Source organism: Peromyscus maniculatus, chromosome 22, assembly GCF_049852395.1.
Source record: "Peromyscus maniculatus bairdii isolate BWxNUB_F1_BW_parent chromosome 22, HU_Pman_BW_mat_3.1, whole genome shotgun sequence".
Lineage (NCBI taxonomy): Eukaryota > Metazoa > Chordata > Mammalia > Rodentia > Cricetidae > Peromyscus > Peromyscus maniculatus.
Genome location: NC_134873.1, coordinates 43,597,792 through 43,620,847, shown reverse-complemented (window position 1 = coordinate 43,620,847; position 23,056 = coordinate 43,597,792). Strand labels below are relative to the sequence as shown.

The following is a 23,056-nucleotide window of genomic DNA, read 5'->3' as shown; positions in this document are numbered from 1 at the left end:
AAAAGAAGAAGAAAGAAGGAAGAAGGAAGAAGAAGAAAAAAGGAAGAAGAAGAGAGGAGGAGGAGGAGAATGAAGAAAGAGGAGGAGGAAGAAATCCTTGAATTTGAGTCTCTGTGATGTTCTCTTTATGCTTAGACTGAAATTATGTGTGTATGGTGGTGTGGGAATGGAGAACACACAGCAGTGGCATGCTCTCCCTATTCCAGCACTCCAAGAGGGATCTGTTATCAGTATGTCCTGCTAGCTAGTCTCAAATACTTTGTAGGGGAGTGCATGCCACATTTCTCTACTGGAAGTTATTTTCTTTTGTTCATACTTTGCTTCTAAAAGTGGCCAATCTATAAATCTAACTCCTATTAGAGGTACGGGGCTGGCGTGATTAAGTTCCATCTCCTGGAGGAATACTGTAACACAACACATATTTGAGATTCTTAAGTAAGAAAGATTTGTCTCCCTCTCCCCACATTCTATTTGTTCACTTATATTTATTGGTATAGATTTGTGTATATTTCTTTTGTACTTTGTGTTCCGGCTCAATACTGCTGTTATTCATTTTGTTGCTCAAATTTTCCAGCTTTTGCTGTGAGAGCCCTGGCTTTGTTAGTGGCAGCTGCAGTCTAGGCCGGTGTTTCCAGGTTCTTGGCCTCTCATTCACCAGACTGAAATAAGGGGCTCACACAGATTTGCAAAGAAACACAAACTTTATTCAAGGCAAACTGATGGGACAGATTAGAAAGGAATATCCAGTCAGGATTGACAATGAGCCACAGGAATGGAGGTCCTCAAAGGCTCCAGTCACTGTTTGGGACTTCTTTTATAGGGTTCAAGAGAAGGGGAGTTGGGTTGCTAAGGGAGATAGTTTGGATGCCTCTACTTTGATTGACAGATTAAGTTAAATAACTATTTCTCTAGTGTGCATGCCCCATCCTATAATACATTTGATTTTAATCATATCCAAGCCCAATTATAAATATGTGTAAGATAGCAAATAGATTTCCCTAAAAGTTCACTTTGAAGACAAAGTTTACCTTATTGTGCATCTACCCTAAACCAATTCAGGCATATGTACTGAGAATACTTTTCAATAGACTCTGTCTATGTTTGATGATTGTTAAGGGGAGGAGGAACTTATTCTATAGTTCAGAGAGGGTGTGCATGCATCTCAGTGCAGGATAGGTGCATTATTTGGAGAGGAGCTGACACTTGTATTGTATGTGTGGGTAAATGTCTCAGATTTCAAGCACATTGTTAGCAGAGGGGTGTGTGCATAGCCCAAACCAAGTGGAGTCCCAGGTTGCCAAACTACCACCTATGCTTGCCTGCTTCATTCAGCAGTCTGGAGAACTCTGGGTTCTGAGAAGTGGGGTGAGGTATGAGTTATATATCATTAAAAAATTAGAGCCAGTTAATTAATTAAAAAGAAGCACTGAATTTCTCCTGACATTCCCCAATACTCCTCCCCCACCTCACCCCACCCCCACACAGTAGTTATTTCTTCCAAGGCTTTCTTGTGGTTAACTGCTGGCCTGAGCTGCCTCCTGGGTCTGGAATGGCACTTCCCACTTCAGGCGTCAGGCTGCAGGGGCCATGCCCAGTCCTAGTCCTTGCTCCCGGAGCTTCATTTTTCTCTCAGCAGTAAAAGAGGAAGGACAACATCTGCCATGTTGTCAGTTCATCAATTCACAGAAACATGAAGGGACATCAAAGGAGAGTGGTCCTGGACCAGTGGGAGTCAGCAATGCTGCACACGAAACTTTGGGAGATGTTGTTTACTGTATTGGCTGCCTCAACGTGGGACAAAAAATAAAGAGCTGAGTTTGGTGCTTTGGAATGGGGGAAGGCTGCCAATGACGTCCACTCTCCTGTCAGGAGAGGTGACAGACGCCAATGAAGCGCTCCAAGAAAATCCAGGGCTTGTCCACAGATCTTGTCATGAAGATGGTTGGCTGGTAAAGATGAGTGACCCTCTAGAGCTGGACGAATTAACAGTGAAGAGGCATATGAGAAACATGTGAAGTCCATGAGGAGTGACCATGGCACCTCCCACTTCCATCCCCAAATAAAAGTGGGAAGAAACCTGCGATAGCATGGTTGTCTTAAATAGAGAAGACTTGAAATAACTTTTAGCAATACCAATGGATAAACAAGAACTATTCTCAACAGTGCTACTGAAGCAAGTCCCCAACTCCCCAGTGGATGCAGATAAACATAATGTACATATTTTTTGTAAGACCCTAGACTAGAGGCTAAGCCCTGGTGTGCAGAATTCATGAGATTATCTATGGTTAAAAGTTATGAGGCAGGCTGGAGAGATGGCTCAGTGGTTTAGAGCACTGGCTGCTCTTCCAGAGGTCCTGAGTTCAACTCCCAGCAACCACATGGAGGCTCACAACCATCTATAGTGGGATCTGATGCCCTCTTCTGAAATAAAGGTGTACTCACATACATAAAATAAATAAATTTTTAAAAATGCCAGGCGGTGGTGGTGCACACCTTTAATCCCAGCATTAGGGAAGCAGAGGCAGGAGGATCTCTGTGAGTTCAAGGCCAGCCTGGGCTACAGAGTGAGTTCCAGGAAAGGGGGGGGGAGTTATGAGGCTGGGTTTGATGAGGAACCACCCTTTAATACCAGCATTCCAACAGGCAGATCTCTGTTACTTTGAGGATAGTCTGGTTTACATAGCAAGAGTTATGTGGTGAGACCCTACCAAAAAAATAGTGACTTATTTCAGGATAACTATGTTCTCTCATATACTATTATAACTCACCCAGATCTATCCCTGAATCTTTGTTTTATTGTTTTGTCGAGACAGAGTTTCTCTTTGTAGCCCTGGCTGTCCTCAGACTCACTCTGTAGACCAACCTGGCTTCGAACTCACAAGAGATCTGCCTGCCTCTGCCTCCCAAGTGCTGAGATGCGTGTGCCACCACTGCCCAGCTATTCTTGGATCTTGGTCAAAAGACTTAATGTTTCTTCCCGTTAGAAATGCCTGGGAGCACAGGGAAGTGTTGTACAATGTCAGATGAAGGACAGTACTGTCTTCATTTCACCTTGAGCTGCATTGGCTGCTGTTATTTTCCACAGTGAAGCAGGGACCTTTGCAGCTTCGCGAAAAACAAACAAAACATTCACGAGAGAGAGAGACAGAGACAGAGACAGAGACAGAGACAGAGACAGACACGCACAGCAAACTCTGTGCTCAGCGGCTGCCACACTGTCCGGAGGATGTATTTCTTTCCCTTTTCCCACTTCACCGAAGTGTTTTGGGTTCTACAGACTGGCCTGCAAAACTTTCCAGGTCCTTGACCCCTGCCAGGTTTATGTGATGGCCTCCCGCTTCTTAAAGAACTGGTTTATCTTAGGCGTATAACTGTTTGCCGGCAGGTGTGATGTACCACTTGCATGCCTGGTGCCTAGAAGTCCAGAGGAGGACAACCGTCTGGAGGGACGGGTGGTACTGAGCCACCTGATGTGGGTGCCGCGAACAGAACTCGGTCCTCGGTTGGGCCATCTCTCCAGGCGCCCCGCCACTCCCCCTTAAGATAGGGGAACACTCTTAGGGGAGGCCAGTTTGGAACTCACAGTGCAGCTCGGGCTGGCCTCCAAACTGCAGCGATCTTTCTGCCTCAGTCTCCTCAGTGCTGCGAGTGCACTTCCAGCTTGGTTGTCTTGCCCTTTCAGTCATCCGAAGGAAAAGCCTACGCCGAGGCAGCTCGAGCCTGGGGCTCATGGGCTCCACTTACGGGGTCGTAACCTCTAGGGCCTACGCCTATCTGCTTGGAGAAAAGGTGCTGCGTGTTCACCTCCAAGGACTTGCTTTTACCTCGGACCGTGGAGTGTCTGCACGCAGAACCCGCTTCCAACTACTGTCTCCCCTGGAGACGCCCCCAAGTCCCCAGGACCGAGGGCGACCGGTCTCCATCCATCCCCACAGCCCCGACAAGGCCCGCTGCGATCCTATCCTGTGCGCATGCTCACACCCGAGTCTCCGATTGGTCGCCTAGGAGCGTGGGATGTTTTCCCAGGATGCTCTGCGCTGCTGTCATGGCTGCCCCCGTGTGCCTGTATCCTCACAGGGAACGCTAGTCCTGTGGGTGTCTGGACGGTGCCCGTGGCCACCAGACGCCGGCGACCTTGGCCCCTTCTCCTCCTTCTGCTTCCTCCTCCCCCGAGGGGCCCTCGCGGGACCCCGAATTGGGTGCAGTGATGCCGGGGGTGACGTGGACTCCGGAGCGGGCGCTGCTGAGGGGCTTCTCCACGGAGGCGGAGCGGCGGCTGTGCACGCAGGAGGGGCGCTGTGGCTCAGGTGGGGGCTGTGAGGATGGGGGTGCCGGCCCTGGGTACGGAGAGGGGGCAGGAGGGGCGCTGTGAGGACGGGGATGCCGGCCCTGGGTACGGAGAGGGGGCAGGAGGGGCGCTGTGAGGACGGGGATGCCGGCCCTGGGTACGGAGAGGGGGCAGGACGGGCAGTGTTGTTCGGTGGTCTGAGATCTGGTGGTCTGGGAAAGTTCCCGAGAGACAGACTTGAGCTGATTTTCTTCCTTTAGGACTGACAGGTAAGAGAGTTCGTCAGGAAAAAAAAATCGGGGTTGTGAAAGTATTGAGGCCGGTATGAGCTGGGGAATATGAGGGAGTCACGAGAGATCCTGTGTGTTTGGATTGGCCTCCTGGGGGAGAATATTGAAGGTCGGACCTCAGCAAAGGAAACTTTTCTGTGTCGGTTGGAATCTCTGTGAATTTCCCAAAGAAGGGCACTACGCCTATTACTATTACTATTACTATTACTACTACTACTACTACTACTACTACTACTACTATTTCTGTGTGACCTCCACTCTGCTGCTCGTAGTCATTGTAGGTATCCTGTAATTCTAGGAGGGGTGATGTTGGTAGAGTGAGAAGGATTTGCTCAAGACTTAGTGATTCCTGTATAGCCAGCATTCTGTTTATACCGTTTTGTATATTAAAATATCTATGTAATGGATTGTCATTTACACTTACATTCTGTTGGCTTGCGGGCCTGATTATTATTATTTTTTTAATTACAGATATTGGAGTTTTCTTAGACTTGCTGTTGGAAGGGAGCTATGAGGCCATGTTCTTACATTCAGTGACACGAAATATATTCAGCTCCACAATGATGGCTGAAGATTGACAGCTACCTGGAGAAGCAGATAGTAAATTTCCTGGATTGCTCTACGGATTTGGAGGAAATTGAAAGGTAGAATTTCATTTGAAATTTCCACAGAGAAACACACTTGTGCAGAGGGCTGGAGAGATGGTTCAGTGATTAAGAGCACTTACTGCTGTGTCAGAGGACTCAGATCCAATTCCCAGCACCCGCATGGTGGCTCACAACTGTGCAACTCCAATTCCAGGCAATCCAACATCCTCTTCCGACACCCATGGGTACCAGGCACATATGTAGCGCACATATGTACGCCCAGGCAAACCACTCATACACATCAAATGAATAAATAAATTTTGGATACTTTTTTTTTTTTTTTTTTTTTTCCGATACAGGGTTTCTCTGTGTAGCTTTGCGCCTTTCCTGGAACTCGCTTTGGAGACCAGGCTGGCCTCGAACTCACAGAGATCCGCCTGCCTCTGCCTCCCGAGTGCTGGGATTAAAGGCGTGCGCCGCCACCACCGCCCGGCAATTTTGGATACTTTAATAGCACCTTGGCACCATAAAGGCTCTGCTATTTAGCAGTTGTTGATAAACCTGAGCTCACGATGTGTCAAGTAATCTCCATGAGGTCTCTGGTCCCGATATTCCAGAATGAGTAATGGAAGTGGTGTGGGATCAAAATGAGTTTTGTGTATGAGAATGACACATGCGTGGTAGTCACTGCTAATCTCCCCAGAGCTTAGGTTTGGTAAGTGCTAGCTATCAGCTTGTGTCCTTTTGCTTCTTGTTGTTTCTCATTTTGTTTTGTTTTGGGGCAGAGTCTCACTAAGTAGCCTTGTCCTGGAACTCACTATGGAGACCAGGCTGGCCTCAGACTCACAGAGATCCACCTGCTTCTCTGCCTTTCAAGGGCTGGGATGAAAGGCATGTGCTTTAAAGGGGGCAGCTCATTTTTTTTAACGTGTAAATGTACCTTGAATCCTGCTATTTCTGGGTTACTGAAAGATGCTTACATTTCCTTTTGCTGTGTCTCAGATTGTTATCTCTGAAGCGATCAGAGAACTCCATGTGTTTATCATGGAACCCTCAGTTTACCTTTCTTCAGTTAGGATGCCTGCACACTGGTTAAATCTAAGCCTTCTAGAGAGGCTTCTGTTTTATTGTCATACGTTGTTAACTTCTTCTCATCCACCGGTGACGTCTGTCTAGAATTGTTAACCATCTCCAAAATGCCTATAATATCATTCTACCCTGATGTTTACAGAACAATTTCAGACAGTCCGAGGAATAAGCCAGCTAACTCCTTAGGTTGTAAAGATAAACAAGACCTAACACAGATTCATAAATAGTTCATAATTCTGTTTCATTTTTTCTAATTTCCAATAGTGTCATTCTTGATTTTTTTTTTGTTGTTTGTGATCGTGTTGTGTATTACAAATTTGGCCAGGGGTTTGCAATAAACTCCAGGCTGGCCTCAAACACATAATCCTTTTGCCTTAGCTCCCCAAATTTGGGGATTACAGGGATACACCACCATGCCCAGCTCCAGCTCATTTTTGATTCTGGTTTTGTTTTTTTTTTCCTCTTTTGCCACTGGGGATTGAACTTCAGACTTCTCACATTCTACCATTAAGCTGTATCCCTAACCCTTTTCTCTACTTTTCATTGTGAGGCAGGGTCTTACTAAGCTTTCCAGGGCGGCTTTGAGTGTGCGATCCTCTTGCCTCAGCCTCCTGAGTCGTTGGGACTGCAGGCTTCAGCACACGGCAGGCTTTGTTTCTGACTCTTCTTTGCTGCCTGATGTGTTTCTACTGTAGTAAAGTTCGCCTCGTGGTGTCCATTCGCATCCCTCCTCTTCCTTTCCCCACACCACATGCGCGTGCACAAATGCATTATTCATAGGTGCACCCTAATTGTAATTTGAAAAGAGGCACTTGGTATGACGTCTTTCAGGGTACACTCTGCAAGAGAATGTTAACACAGATGTAAATCTAATTTAACTTAAACTTAAAACGTAGTCTCCAGTCACAATTTCCGTATTTCAAGTACTCAATAGCCAAGTATGAAAAGTGGCTACCATACAGAATCTCCCCATCATCAAAACATTCTCTTGCAGAGTGCTGGCAGCCATGTGGGTGCTGGGAATAGAACCTGGGTTCTCTGGAAGGGCAGCCAGTGCTGAGCCATCTCTACAGCTCTAGATTAAAGTCAATTTAAAAGCCACATGTGGCTAATGGATTTATTGGACATTGCAGATATAAATTGTACCAGATTAGGATAGTTTCAACTATTACTTGATGGGGGGTTTTTTGTTGTTTTTTTTTTTCTTTTTTGTTTTTTGTTTTTCCAGACAGGGTTTCTCTGTGTAGCTCTAGCTGTCCTAGAACTTACTCTGTAAACCAGGCTAGCCTTGAACTCGTAGAGTTCTGCCTGCCTCTGCGTCCTGAGGGCTGGGAATTAAAGGTGTGTACCACCACTCCTGGCTAAAGGGAAACATTCAGCTGGGGCTAGCTTACAGTTAGTTCAGAGGTTTAGTCCATTATCGCCATGGCAGGAATGGCAGCATGCAGGCAGACATGGTGCTGGAGAAGTAGCTCAGAAGTCTACATCCTGATCCATAGACATCAGGAAGAGAGACACACTGGGACTGGCTTGGGCTTCTGAAATGTCAAAGCCTGCCCCCCAGTGACACACTTCTTTCAACAAGGCCACACCTACTCCAACAAGGCCACACCTCCTAATAGTGCCACTCCCTATGAGCCTATGGGAGCCATAGAAAAAGAAGAAGCCAAAGCATGTATTTGCCAATTATAAGATCTTATATACAAAATCTCATAAAGATTACACAAAAGCTGTTAGAACTAATTTAATTCAGCAAAGTAACAGTACAAATCTGTCTTAGGGTTTCTATTGCTGCGATGAAACACCATGACCAAAAAGTAAGTTGGTAGGGAAAGGGCTTATTAGGCTTTCACTTCAGCATTGCTATTGACCACTGAATGAAGTCAGGACAGGAATTCAAACATGGCAGGATCCTGGAGGCAGGTGCTGATGCAGAGGCCATGGAGGGGTGCTGCTTACTGACTTGTTTCCCATGGTTTGCTCGACCTGCTTTCTTATATAGAACCCAGGACCAGCAGCCCAGGGATGGCAGCACTCACCATGGGCTGGGCCCTCCCCCATTGATCACTAAATGAGAAAATGCCTTACAGCTGGATCTCATGGAGCTTTTCCTCAGCTGAGACCCCTTCCTCTGATGACTCTAGTTTGGGGCAAGTTGACACAGAACCATTCAGTACAAAGTCAGTTATGTCTCAGATACTAACAATATCCAGATGTCCTGATTAGTTTTTTGTCAACCTGATAGGAGCTGGAGTCATTTGGAAGAGGAAACACCATGAGAAAATACCCACAAAGATTGGCCTGTAGGTAAGCCTGAGTGCCACTCATGGGCTGTTGGTGCTGGATGTAGTAAGGAAACAGGCAGAGCAATCCTTGGGGAGCAAGCCAGTAAGCAGCACTCCTCTGTGGTCTCTGGTCAGGTTTTTCCTCCAGGTTCCTGCCTTAAGTTCCTGCCCTGACTTCTTTTTGTGATGGACTGATCGGGACATGCAAGCTAACACAAACCTCCTCTCCCTGAGTTGCTTTTGGTTGTGGTGTTTTCCTGCAGCAGGAGAAGCCCTAACTGAGACACCAGTCTAAGGAAGAAATTGTGCAATCAGTTCCATTTAGAGTATATTCAGAAGGAGGAAAATATTTAGTAAATATTTAGCCAAAAAAGACTTGTGTGATGAGAACTGTACTTAGAATTAGCAGATGGACTCAGTCGAAATGATTCTGGTTTTAACATCCAGAGCATCCGAATCAGGAGCCAGCCTCACACACACCTTCCTCTCTCCATCAGGACTGACGTTGACGTCATCAGTGTCACAGAATTTCTTCACAGCCTCTTTGCTCTGGTGCCTGTTGGCCTTGCCATCCCATCGGGCACACCTGACTTGTCGCCTGTCTCTTCAGGGCTGACTCAGTGGTCAGGGGACACGTGCTGACAGCACACTGGTCAGCCTTGTTGCTCCTGGAAATGCTCTTGAGAAGGTTTTTGAGCCACTTCAAGAGCCTCGGGGCCTTGGGCTGGGAGGTGGGTGACTTAGGGATCTTCTTTCGTGCTTGATTGTGGACGCCGCTCAGCACTCACTGCCTTCTCTGTTTTCAGAGCCTTCGCTTGGGCTTTGGCCATGGGAGGGCAGGAGCCCGTCTTCACTTTCAGCTTCGTCTTTCAAAAGCTAGAATGTGATTTCGATTCATTCGGATGATTTTATTCTATTTCTCCCGTGTTTATCACAATAAGCTACATCATTGTCATATTTAAAGTCTCTTAAGCATCAGGCTTCCAATGTTTATTTAGATTGTCTAATGATGCACCAAATGAACCCCAAATGGACTACATATACGCCAAGTACTTTGTCTCCCAGAAAACAAGGAACGGGAGAGAGAATGCGTAGAAAGTTCTTGAACCCTGAGGCAATAAAGGAAAACGGGAAGGAATTTTTATGACCACATTAAAGAAACATGTGACAAATACTTATAACAAATAAGAAAGGCAAGAAGCTAATAATAGCTTTATGATATAAAGAGTTAACATCTGCTATAGGAGTGAAGGGGAACTGAGTGTAGAATTCACGAGCACATTCAAGTAAAAATGAGAATGTAGTTCATGATAGTGACACATTTTAAAATCCTTGTTGTCAGAACAGAATATTCAGTGTGTACCAAGTTGTTAGCCAGACATTAGGTCCAAAAACTGAAGTTCTGCATCCACTAGCCAAAATAAGTTCAGATGGACAAAACATTTAAATTGGAATTCTAAACAGAATGATACTGTAGGTGAGTGTAGACGTGGGAATTAAGCAGCCTGAGTTTGTCCTGCCTCTCTCTGACTCCCTGGCCATGTGGCCTTGGGCAGGTTAGTTAACCACTTCATGCCTCAGTTCATGAGACAGGGATGAAATGGCAGCCGCCTCACAGGAGGAACAGTTGTGAGGATCAAATGTGTTAGTACACGTAATGGGTGTGGCCTGGTGCATGCAAGTACATTTAAAAATAGCTGTCACCATTGTCAAACAGGTAAAACCGTAAAAGCATTAAAGGAAATTTTGGTAGATATTTTTATGAGCTTGGGAGTGGGGGGAAGACTTATAATCATGAAATCATAGAAGATGAAGAAATTTATCATTTAAAACTTCTACACATGGGGAAGTACTTCTGATCTGTGAGTGAAGTGTGGGGTCACCAGCCACGGGGGGGGGGGGGGGCGCGGGGGGGCAGGCTATGAGGGTGACATTGTTTTGTGACTTCCTGCACTGAAGCCAAGCCTGGCCAGGTGAGTGCCTGGGAAGAGCTTATTTGAATGTTTTACACATTGTCTTGGTTCTTCTTAGAGCTGCTGTAACAAATTTCAACAAACTTGGTGTCTTCTGTGGAAGTTTCTTCTTGTCGTTGTAGTTCAGCTCTGGAATCCATAAGTCCAGAATCAGAGTGTGAACTTGTCATGTTCCTGGGGATTCTGGGGGGAGGTCCTTCTAGTTTCTAGTGGTCCTGGACCTTCCTCTTGTGGTACCGAGGCTCCAAACTCGGTCATGTCTGTATTCTCTCCTCGCTGTCTGAGTTTTCTCCTCTTACATGGAAGGAATCAATGACTTCCAGTCCTAGCTACTGGGCTGAGGGACCACCTTGGTCCATATGACCTCATCATCACTAATTATATCTACAAAGACCCTAATTCCCCCAAACACTCATATTCTGGGGCCCAGCGTGGACATGAATTTGGGAGAAACTTTATTTTACCACAATGTTATACTCCCTTTCATGGGGAAAACAGCTGTAAGCCTGGCTGTAAGAGTGTGGTGTGGCTCTCAGAAGTCTCCAGAACAGATCCAACACCTCACTGGAGGCTGGGGGAAGTAGCAGAGGGGACGTGAGCAGAGGTACCTTGAGGAGAAGCCAGAGACCCTCAACTAGTCATGGCAGCGGCTTTCTTTTGGACACTGTCATGTTCGGGTGCCCAGGAACAACAGGGATATACCAAGAATATAGCAGGGGCTGGGTCAGTAGAAGATGGGGTGTTTGTGTGTGAGGTCCTAAGTGCAGTCGCCGGCACTGGGGGGGAAATCGGAGTTCACAGAAAGATAAAAATCCTCAAAGAGAGACAAGTGGGGCCAGCAAGATGGTTCAGTGGGTGAAGGTGCCTGCCAGCAAGGCTGAGGACCTGAGTTCAATCCCTGGGACCCACAGTGTGGAAAAAGAGAAATGACTCCTCGTTTATGCTGTGGCATACGTGTGTACACACCACACACACACACACACACGCACGCACGCACGCACGCACACACACACACACACACACACACACACACACACACACACGCACTCATATTTCAAAGTCAAACAAGAGGCGTGCGTTTGCTCGTATGGAATATTAAGAGACAGCACTGGAACACCGAGCCCTAGAGAACAAATCAGAATTTCTAAAGAAGGCTCTAGGAGATTATGAAATTAAATACCAAGATAAAAATTGTGTATGGGTACATACATAATTGGGGGAATGTCCCAAACTCTCATTAGGCCCAGAAGGGTGTCAAGACCCATGAAGAGTGTCCAGACTGAAGAACTCTTCAGTGTAGACTGAAGGGGCGCTGACAGGGTGTGTGGCCACGTCTGCTGATGTCCGGCCTTCAGCCTCATGGGGCTCCGCTGACTGCTGGTTCTTCACCTGGTTTTGGAATTTCTTGCTTCTTACGTCACCACAAACACTCTCTTTCACACACCCCTCCCCTTTCCTCTCTGGGAGAGTGTCCCGAAGTGTAGCCCCCTCACTGATCTTCTTCCATGTAGTGAGGCTCCCTAGGGCGTCTCATTCCTTCCTTCCATTTCTCTCCTACCCCCCTGAGGTAGATATTTGTGAGCCTGACCCTTGAACTCTTCGTCATTGGGTCAGGTCATCTCGTGCTGCGTGCTCTTTCCAGGTGTCCTGCTTTGTTCCTGTTGGCTGAGTTCAAATCCACACATGTCCCCGTGTGTGACGTTGGAGAGGTTGTTGCAGTTTTTAATCTGCAGAATGCACGGGGCAGCACACCTTGCTGGCCGGATTGAGTGTGCACATGGAGCTGGCCTGCAGGAGGCGCTCTAGCCACTGCACTGCTCCTGTGTCATCCCCTCACCAAAGCTCAGCCCCAGAGCCTGGAGCTGCTCAGGGGTAAAGCGCTTGCTGTGCAAGCAGGGGGTCCTGAGTTTTGTTCCCAGCACCCACATGAAAACTAGGCACGGAGGTGTGCATCTGTGACTGTAGTTCTGCGGGGTGGCCGTAGAGGTGGACAGGTGCCAAGAGTGTGCTAGCTGTGCAGTCTAACAGCTGTGAGAGACCTACAAAACAGTGGGGTGTGATGGCAGGCAGATCTCTGTGAGAGTTCAAGGCCAGCCTGGTCTACATGGCAGAGTTCCAGGCCAGTCAGTTACTCTGTCTTTAAGATAAACAACCATAAATAAGTAAAAAAGATAGAGTGCAATTAGAAGAAAATGCCCGAGTTTGACCTCTGACCTTCACATACATATACATGGATATGTACTCCTCCATCCCCCAATCAACTTGATAAGTCCCTTGCTGGGTGACCATGACAATTACTTGTGCAAGCCTTGTTTGGCTTTTTTGGTTTTTAGTTTGTAAGGTGGCAGCAGCAAACCACTTGCTTCTAAGTTATTGGGAGAATTTCCTGAAGTCGAGCCAGAAGCTTGGTGTATGTAACAAGTGCAGGGATGGAGGGGGTATGGAGGGCTGCTGTGATGGGTTCTGTTTTTCCATGGGTTTATTTTGAAGCCTGAAGAAGTTGGGAAGTGAGCAGGGGTGGGAGGGCTGGCTGGAGGTGAGAAAGCCAACACATGCTGAGGGTTTATTTCTGCCCTGACAGATTGGGGAGAAAGTCTGTGGTGTCTACAGCAGCTGTAGGTTCACTCTGCAGTTTTCGGAGTGCAGTGACTGCAAGTCTGTGATGTTGTTGGTTTGTTTTTCTTCTTTATTCTTCTGGGGGCTAGCCACCAATTCCCACATAATTCACACAGAGGCTTATTCTTAATTACAAATGCTAGGCCTTAGCTTGGCTTGTTTCTAGCCAGCTTTCCTCAACTTAACTGATCCTATCTACCTTTTGCCTCTGGGCTTTTCCTGTTCTCTGTCTTCTGTAAATCTTACTCTGTGGCTTGCTGTGTAGCTGGGTGGCTGGCCCCCGGAGTCCTCCTCCTCCTCTGGCTCCTTCTCTCCTCCTGGATTTTTCCTTCTATATATTCTGTCTGCTAGCCCCACCTTTTCTCCTGCCTTGCCGTTGGCCAGTCAGTTCTTCATTAGACCATCAGCTGTTCTAGACAGGCACGGTAACAAAGCTTCACAGAGTTAAATGCAGCATGAACAAAAGTAACAACCTTGAAATCATACTCTGCAGCAGTGTGATGTAAGTAGAGAGCCTGTCCTTATTCCTGCTGCCGGGCCCCTTCCCAGGCTTCCCGCATGCCCATGCACATGACCCCTCCACTGCTTTAGATCCAGTTGTTCCTGACTGGGGCTGGACAGTGATGCTTTGCCTGCTAGGAATGCAGACTCTCATTACCCAGGGTGCTGGAGCACTTGCATGTAGGATTGTGTATTTCCAACAAGTTCCCAGCTCATGGGCCACACCGAGTAGAAGGGTTCTAGAGTATTCTCAAGCTGGTTCTTTAGATGGTTCTGTGTGCCCCCATTCAAGGAGTAGAAGATTAAGGATGCTGTTTGGCATCTCCAGGGAAGCTGCTTTAAGATAAGCAGCTTAATGTAAATATGGCAAAGGTTTTGTGTTATGTTGTAACCTGTTAAATCCACCAACCAGTGTTCAAAACTCTGAGGTACAATCTGAGAACATGGTATTCTAGAAAGTGGCTAAATGGCAGGCTGACTTGGAGTAGTGGGAGGGAGAAGAGATGCTTTTCTGGGGGGAGAGGGATTTGAGACAGGATTTCTCCGTGCAACTTTGGAGCCTGTCCTGTAACTCGCTCACTGTAGACCAGGCTGGCCTCGAACTCACAGAGTTCCACCTGCCTCTGCCTCCCGAGTGCTGAGATTAAAGGGATGTGCCACCTCCACCCAGCTGAAGAGATGCTTTTTGAGGGTTGCATGTCAGTGCATTGGCAGCTTATCATTTGGCATTTAGGAAACTCTTTTAAGCAGCAGTAGATTGATCATCACAGTGCTGGTGAAAGTTCATGAGTCCTTCACTAAGATAGAGGACAATGGACATCGGATTCATAGTGAACATGGAGTCAAATCTGCTACCTGTGGCAGAATATCTATGCTATGATGCTCCAAAGTGCAGACACAAAACATCTTTCTCAGCACTGTCTACACAATTTCAAAAATGTCCCCAGAAAACCTCACTTACTTCTTAGCTCCCACGATCCTGGTCCTCCTCTGTGGCTTAAAGGCTGTGGGTCCCGGGGTCTAGCAAATCACAAGCACACAAGTGAGTGCCAGGGACCTCTGAACCTCATCCACAAAGAGATGACTCCCCCTTGTGCCTAGACGGGAAGCTCTCACGGGCAACTCCTTCAAATGGAAGGAAGGTGGGTGACGCTTCCTAGGAAACGTGTGCCATGCTATATTTCCACAGTGTGAAGGCGGGCTGACAATACCGGGGCTTTCATTTTTGCCCATTCTCAAAGCCCTATCCTAGAGGAAGGATCGAAAACGGAGACAGAAAAAAAATAAGAAAAGGTACAGGAGGCACTGGGGATGCTGGAGGAAGATAACTAATTACGATCTACCGAGGAACTGAGTCCGAGGACACGGGGAACAGGCAGAACTAAAAATGGGGGAGAAACGGGGGGCAAGTGGCTCTGATATAAAAGGGTGGGGCCTATGATGGGCTCTGATAAAACCAACTCCGAGTTCGGGACAAAAGCAAGGGCCCTGGTGTTCGCGGCTCGACAGTTCTATCTCTAAAGTATAATGGTCACACCAAGAATTCAAGAAACTGGACATCAAAAACCAAATAATCCAATTTAAAAATGGGGTACATATCTAAACAGAGAACTCTCCAAAGAGGACCTCAAATAGCTGAAAAACATTTAAAGAAATGTTCCACATCCTGAGCCATCAAGGAAATTCAAATCAAAATGACTCTGACTCCATCTTACACCTGTCAGAATGTCTGGTCAATAAAACAACTGACAGGCCATGCTGGCGAGGATGTGGGCTAAGAGGAACACTCATCCATTGCTGGTGGGAATGCAAACTTGTACAGCCACTGTGGAAATCAGTGTGGCAGTACCTCAGGAAGATGGGAATCAATCTACCTCAAGATCCAGGAATGCCACTCTTGGGCATATACCCAAAGGATGCTTCATCCTACCCCAGAGACACTTGCTCAACCATGCTCATTGCAGCTCTATTCACAACTGCCAGAAATTGGAAACAATCTAGACTTCCCTCAACAGAAGAATGGATAAAGAATGGTACATTTACACAATGGAGTATTACTCAGCCGCTAAAAAAAAAAAAAAAAAAAAAAAAAAAAATCATGAAATTCACAGGTAAATGAATGGAACTAGAAAAATGTCATCCTCAGTGAGGTATCCCAGACCCAGAATGAGAAATATGGTTAAGTATTCATTTATATGTGGACATTAGCCGTTAAGTCAATGATAAGCAAGCTACAAACTGTAGAACCACAGAGGTTAGATATTGAGTAAGGGACTAGAGAGGACAGACAGATCTTGCTAGAAAAGTAAAGTAGTTATGGATGGGTGGAGTCAAGAAGCTTGAATGGGGGGATCAAATGGGGAGGAGGGGGACCAGGGAGGGAATACAGGGAGAGACAACTAATTTTAAGAACCATTTGAGGGATAGTCTGGAAACCCAATACAGTAAAAGCTTCCTAAAATATATACATATATGAAGGCCATCTAACTGAAATTGTCAAATAATAGGAGAGACACAGTCCCAACTGGCCATCTGTCACCAAATGAAGATTCTAGTCACATGATTGAGTTACATGTAATTGAGTTGTTGGCCAAAGGGATCCCAAGGAAATCCCCCCAAAATCCAGGCTGTTGCCACGACTATCGATTACTCTCTACAAGCTGAAGGCAAGGCCCCATCGCTGAAGACAAGACCTCCACAATGTATTGAACATGGAGAAGATGAGCTGGTGCCTACCTAGAGCCTCACCCCTCTGTCCTAGCGTCTGTGGTACAGGACGGTTCTCTGCACACTGTCCGAAGAGAAGCATAAACACCAACCCAGCCACAAACTTTTCTCCGACTGACGATGGGTCCTGTCTGTAAGGTATGCCAGTACTACAAAGGGGGCACAAAGCTGTGGGAGTGACCATCCAGTGGCTGATCTGACCTAAGGCCTATTCCACAAGATGGAACCCATACCCGACCAAGGACCTGAGACCGGAGCCCAGGGACCTAGGGGAAAAACCAAATACTGCTGTTCTAAAAAAATAAAAAGGAGAAAGAATGAAATGATGACTCCTAATGACATTCAGCTAGACTCATAGATCAGTGCCTTGTTCAGCCATCACCGGAGAAGCTTCCTCCTGTACCAGACGGGAACAGATGCAGAGATCCACAGCCAGACCTTATGCAGAGTGAGAGACCTTGGAACACTCAGCCCTAAAGGAGATGGCTCCATGAATCCTTCCTCTCAGGGCTCAGGGAACCTTGAAGAGGAGGCAGAAAGAATCTAAGAGCCAGAGGGGATGACAGACACTAAGAAAACAAGGCCCTCTGAATAACATGAGCAAAGCTCATACGAACTCACAAAGACTGAAGCAGCATGTGCAGGGTCTGCAGGAGTCCACCCCAGGTCCTCTGTGTATACATTACAGCTTCCTGTTTAGTGTTGTTATGGGATTCCTGAGTGTGTGAACGAGTGGGTCCACCCCAGGTCCTGTGTGTATACATTATGGCTTCCTGTTTAGTGTTTTTATGGGATTCCTGAGTGTATGAACGAGTGGGTCTACCCCAGGTCCTGTGTGTATACATTATGGCTTCCTGTGTAGTGTTGTTATGGGATTCTGAGTGTGTGAACGAGTGGGTCTGTTTCTTGTGCCTTCTCTTGGGCTCTTTTTTTTCCCCCCTGGGCAAAGTGGTTTTATTAGAGTGCCAGAATCACACAGGACTTAGGAATTAGGATTGGGGCCCAAAAATATGGAACGTTTCATGAATTCGCGTGTCATCCTTGAGCAGGGGCCATGCTAATCTTCTCTGTATCGTTCCAATTTTAGTATATTGCTGCCAAAACAATCACACTAGTTCTTATCTTTTATCATTTTATTTTATTTAAAAAATAAATTTTGTAGTCCAAAAATTAACTTTAAAAAGGCCTTCTCCAATTTTTAAAAATTATACTTTGTATTTATTTGGGGGGAGGCATGTGTGTTTTGAAGGTCAGAGGTCACCTTTCAGGAACCCATTCTCTTTCTTCCATGAAGGTCCTGGGGTTGGAACTCAGGTTGTCAGGCTTGGTGGTGACAGGTAAGATACCTGCTGAGCCTTCTAACCACCCCAACACACGGAATAATTTTTAATGATGAATTTTAAACTTTTGTTCTTCAAAAAACACCACTGGGAATATGAAAAAGCCAGGCATGGTGGGTGGCGCACGCCTTTAATCATAGCACTTGGGAGGCAGAAGCAGACAGATCTCTGTGAATTTGAAGGTAGTCTGGTCTACATCTTGAGTTCTAAGATAGCAAGGGCTACATAGTGAGACCCTGTCTTAAAAAAAAAAAAAAAAAAAGGAGAACAAACCACAACCGGGAAGAAATACACTACAAATCAGAAATAAGACATCTTGATTTTTTTTTTTTTTTTAATTAGGCCTAGGATGTAGTACAGTGGATGGAACACTTACCTAGCATGCTTCAGGCCTGAGTTTGATCTCTAGCACCCAAAATCGGAGGGATACCAAAAGGGGGAAAAAAAAAAGACTAACAATGAAGAATATAAATGGATTCTTTACAGAAAAAGATAAAGTGGTCAGTAGGGATACTGAGCAAGATGCTCGGTGTTACTTATGATAAAAGTTAACCACAGGAGCATCCCATGCAACTATTAGCAAATATGTACACACACACACACACACACACACACACACACTACTTTGGAAGCCAGATCATATTCTTTTTGTTGTTTTTCCTATTTTCTTATTTCTTAGAGAGGGAAAGAGAAAGAGAGAACATGAAGTTGGGTGGGGACGGAAGTGGGAAGGGTCTGGTAGGAGTCAGGGAAGGGAAAGTATGATCAAAATATGTGGTATGGAAACAATTTTTAAATAACAAAAATGAAACACAATGCTGTCATATGACTCAATCAACACAGGATGGTAAATGCTATTTTAGATATTTACCAAGTGAAATGAAAACACTTGTCTACACAAGGTTGACACATGAATCTCATACAACTTTACTGTAATTCCTCACATGAAAAATAACCCAACAACCCAAATTTCCATAAAGGTAGATGGCTACACAAATGGTGATGTACCTGTAATGGAATTCTACTTGGCAATGAATAACTATTTACACATCAAAATTATTGTTCTGTTAAGAAATAGCATTTTTCGCCGGGCGGTGGTGGTGCACGCCTTTAATTCCAGCACTCGGGAGGCAGAGCCAGGCGGATCTCTGTGAGTTCGGGGCCAGCCTGGGCTACCAAGTGAGTCCCAGGAAAGGCACAAAGCTACACAGAGAAACCCTGTCTCGAAAAACCAAAAAAAAAAAAAAAAAAAAAAAAAAAAAAAAAAAAAAAAAAAAGAACCGTAATATAAATATCTGATATGTAGGATAACTGATATGTGACCCCCAAAAGGGCCATAGCCTAGGGACAGGAGTGAAGAGAGGAAGAGACTGCAAAAGAACACAAGAAACTTTGGGGAGGGGCTGGAAAGATGGCTCAGCAGTTAATAGCATTTGTTGTTCTTCTAGAAGCCCCAAGTTCAGTTCCCAGCACACAAACTGGGAGGCTCACAACTGCCTGTAACTCCAGCTCCAGGAGATCCAACCCCTCTGGCCTCTGTGGACACAACACTCACATGCCTAACACTACACAGATACAAATGCATAAACATAATTTAAAATAGTAAAAATAAATCTTAAAAGGGGGGGGCGGGAGGGGGGAGAACAAGGGAATCCTTGGCTGATATATAGAACTGAATTGTATTGTAAAAGAAAAAAAAAAAAAAAAACCTGGGCAGTGGTGGCACACACCTTTAACACCAAGCGCTTGAGAGGCAGAGGCAGGTGGATCTCTGTGAGTTCGAGGCCAGCCTGGTTTACAGGGTGAGTTCCAGGACAACCAGGGCTACATAGAAAAAAAAAAAAACCTGTCTCAAAAAAAAAAAAAAAAAAAAACAAAAAGGAAACAAAAAAACTTTGGAGGGACTGGGGAGGTGTCTTAGCAGTTAAGAGCAATGGCTGCTCTTGCAGAGGACCCAGGTTCAATTCCTGCACCCACATAGCAGCTCACAACCGTCTGTAACTCCAGTTCCAGGAATCTGATGCCCTCTTCTGGCCTTGGCAGGCACCAGGCACACACATAGTACAGACATATGAGCAAGCAAAACACACACATAAAATTAAACATAAACATAGAAAAACTGGGGGATAGACAGAAATGTCTGTCCTTGTGATTGCTGTTTTATAGATGTGTTCTTATCAATTCAATTCTTATCAAAATTGTTCATAGTATACACATGAAGCAAATGCATCTACTGTATGTCAATTATACCTTAATAATGGGAACTGACAGACCTCTAGGAGTGAAACTCAGCATTCCAAACAACAGGAGCAATCTCTATTCAATAAAGACTTCACATCACCAACAGACCATTAAGAGACAAATCCCATGTGATTCCTGTTAGAAAAATCTTGTGGAGAATTGTTTTACTATCAACAGAGGACCAGAAACCTCCAACTTCTATCTCATGAATAAGCATAAGCATGGAAAAATCAGTAGTTCACAGGATCAGTATGATTAATATATGGTGGATTAAGTCAAGATGGCAGAAACTCTCTTTCCTAGGTTACTTATTTTTAAAATACTCAGCAGAAACACGTCTAAAGTATTTTGTGCCGTCTACCAACCCAAGGCAGTTTTATTTATTAAAAACGATACTAATCTCAAACTTTCACAAATGACAACCCTAAACAAGAAAATGCTTTGTTATGATGCAACGCCTATCATGATTAGCAACTTTATAATTTATCACTGGTGTAACAAGTCTCAGCTCCTAATCACACAAATGATCAAGTTAGCCTATTTTCAACTCTTTTTAGAGTAAGCATTTTTAAGAGCCTCTAGCCTATTCTTTTAGGTGCAAATATTTAGCTTTCATTTTTTAAAAAAGCATTCTGGTTCACCTCAGCATCGTCTGCAATCCTTCCCTAGTCTATTTATCTTAAAGACTGGTATTCCCCATGCTTTCACCCTCTCTTCAGGTCTCACTGCAGACCGTCAGCTCTCAAACTCTGCAATCTCTAAGAAGATGATTAAGTCAGATTGAGTCTGGCCGGGCTGGAGACAGGACTCAGTGGTTAAGAGCATTTGTGGTGCAGAGGACCCAGATTTGATTCCCAGGACCTACATGGTGATCACAGTCATCCATGACTCCAGCTCCAGGAGATCCTATGACCTGACCTCCACAGACATCCATGTGAGCAAAACAATGAACACATCAAATAAATGAATAAATCGGAAAAGGTTTTTAAGTACTCCCGATGAGTCCAATCCCGGTTAAGAGATGAGCGGGCGGCCCATTTACCTTCATATTAGTTAACAAGTTTCTCCAGGCAAACCAGGGTACACACTAAGAAACACTGCTTTTACCATAATCCCTAGACGAGCTTATGAATACACTCATCTCGTGGAGGAAAATAACATGTTTCCAATTCCTTTTACAGAAGATAATTCTCAAGTCTGTACTTTAGATCAACTCTTCAAATGAAGTCCAAATCCATTCATTTTGCTAATGTTGCCTCTTGTTCAAAAATTGTCTGGTTTATGAATCCAAAGCCAACCGTCGCCAAAGACAGAGACCTGGAGACACCCTATGTCCCGCCCCCTTACCTCTCCCCTCCAATCATCATACATATCCCTAAAATGGTTACCATCATGCACCATGCTTTATTTTCTTTCTTAGGTTATTATAATTGTCTTGGTACCAGTCTCCACTCACCTTTCAATCCATCTCTTCAAAAGTGACCTTTCCCCTCAAGATAATTACAATTCTAACACCTTAGCATGCCATAATGCCCCATGACCTGGCTCCTGCTAACTTCTCTAAAGGATGTCCCTAAAATACCCTCCACCCCCTGCCATCCTCCACGCCAATGATACAGAACTAGTTAGTATCAACTTCTTTTACCTGTTCAAACGCTCTTCTCTTGGGACAGGAGGGTTGAGTCTCCTAGCTAGCTAATGACATTATTCTTTGAGTTTCAAACCTCAGTCTACCAGTGGCCTATTCTGGGCTACATAGTCAGTTCTAATCAGCATGAGCCACAGAGTGAAACCCTGTCTCAAACAAAAAACACGTGTGTTGTGGCACGGGCATGTACTCACTCAGGAGGCAGATGCAGGACTGTTGCAAGTTAGAGGCCAGCCTAGGCTTCACAGTGAGTTTCCAGATAGTGAGACCCAACCTCAGAACTGATTTTTTCCTATTACACTAGACTGTGTTGCCATGCTGACCTAGCTCGTTCCGTTTCCCATGCTTGTATGGCCAAACTACTACACAGCTGCCACAGAGCGGACATTTAAGAAATGTTATCTAAATGAAGGAATTCATCAGGGAGGTCCAAGGTGAACAGGGATCTTTTCTTTCGTATTAGCCATAGAAAACTTAGCACATTCACTACACAAAATAATTAATCAGTGCCACAATTAAATAGCTTGAAAATATAAAGGTTCCTTACAGCTGTTTTCATTTTCCCTCCCAAGTTCGTCAAATTAATTATGAGCACACATCTGATGTGGAGGAGGGGGTTGCAGGACTACCACTAACTGAATCACATATTCCACTTTTACTATAATGTGCATTTTTACTGCAGGCCACACTAGGTTTATACCTGCACTGTCCAATCCAGGAGCCACTAGCTACAGATGGCTACTGAAATTTAAGTCAATTAAATTTAAATAAAATTTATAATTCGGTTTTTCAGTTGCACTAGCCACATCTAAAGTGCCCCAAAACCATACCTGGCTGGTGGCTGTGATGCTCCAAAGTGCAGACACAAAACATCTTTCTCAGCACTGTCTACACAATTTCAAAAATGTCCCCAGAAAACCTCACTTACTTCTTAGCTCCCACGATCCTGGTGCTCCTCTGTGGCTTAAAGGCTGTGGGTCCCGGGGTCTAGCAAATCACAAGCACACGAGTGAGTGCCAGGGACCTCTGAACCTCATCCACAAAGAGATGACTCCCCCTTGTGCCTAGACGGGAAACTCTCACGGGCAACTCCTTCAAATGGAAGGAAGGTGGGTGACGCTTCCTAGGAAACGTGTGCCATGCTATATTTCCACAGTGTGAAGGCGGGCTGACAATACCGGGGCTTTCATTTTTGCCTATTCTCAAAGCCCTATCCTAGAGGAAGGATCGAAAACGGAGATGGGAAAAAAAAATAAGAAAAGGAAACGGGAGGCACTGGGGATGCTGGAGGAAGATAACTAATTACGATCTGCCGAGGAACTGAGTCCGAGGACACGGGGAACAGGCAGAACTAAAAATGGGGGAGAAACGGGGGGCAAGTGGCTCTGATATAAAAGGGTGGGGCCTACGATGGGCTCTGATAAAACCAACTCCGAGTTCGGGACAAAAGCAAGGGCCCTGGTGTTCGCGG

General features: G+C 45.5%; 2 protein-coding genes, 1 long non-coding RNA gene and 1 other non-coding gene across 6 annotated transcripts in view; 2 read left to right on the top strand and 2 right to left on the bottom strand.

Moving 5' to 3' along the window:
• Positions 1–5,495, top strand: part of LOC143270262 (putative Polycomb group protein ASXL2) — a 64,821-nt gene extending 59,326 nt beyond the window's left edge. Inside the window, exon 4 of the mRNA XM_076559556.1 lies at positions 5,050–5,495. Coding sequence (XP_076415671.1) covers positions 5,050–5,067 — 18 coding nt within the window. The 3' untranslated portion in view covers positions 5,068–5,495. The remainder of the gene's footprint in view (positions 1–5,049) is intronic.
• LOC143270268 (uncharacterized) lies at positions 683–4,325 on the bottom strand. Of its 2 annotated transcripts, none has more exons than XR_013047408.1 (2): positions 3,187–4,325; positions 683–1,973 (listed from the first exon to the last, which is right to left on the bottom strand). It is a non-coding gene; the product is annotated as an uncharacterized LOC143270268 (long non-coding RNA). The 2 variants fall into 2 exon arrangements; XR_013047409.1 differs by having other exon boundaries at positions 3,584–4,325.
• A 250-nt stretch (positions 5,496–5,745) lies between the features above and the next one.
• Positions 5,746–23,056, top strand: part of LOC143270259 (putative Polycomb group protein ASXL2) — a 316,750-nt gene continuing 299,439 nt past the window's right edge. The window contains exon 1 of one of the 2 annotated variants that reach the window (XM_076559533.1): positions 5,746–8,561. The gene's annotated coding sequence lies outside the window, so the exon portion shown is untranslated. The remainder of the gene's footprint in view (positions 8,562–23,056) is intronic. The other variant, XM_076559535.1, reaches the window with a different exon arrangement.
• LOC143270327 (U6 spliceosomal RNA) lies at positions 17,361–17,464 on the bottom strand. The gene has a single exon (XR_013047470.1). It is a non-coding gene; the product is annotated as a U6 spliceosomal RNA (small nuclear RNA).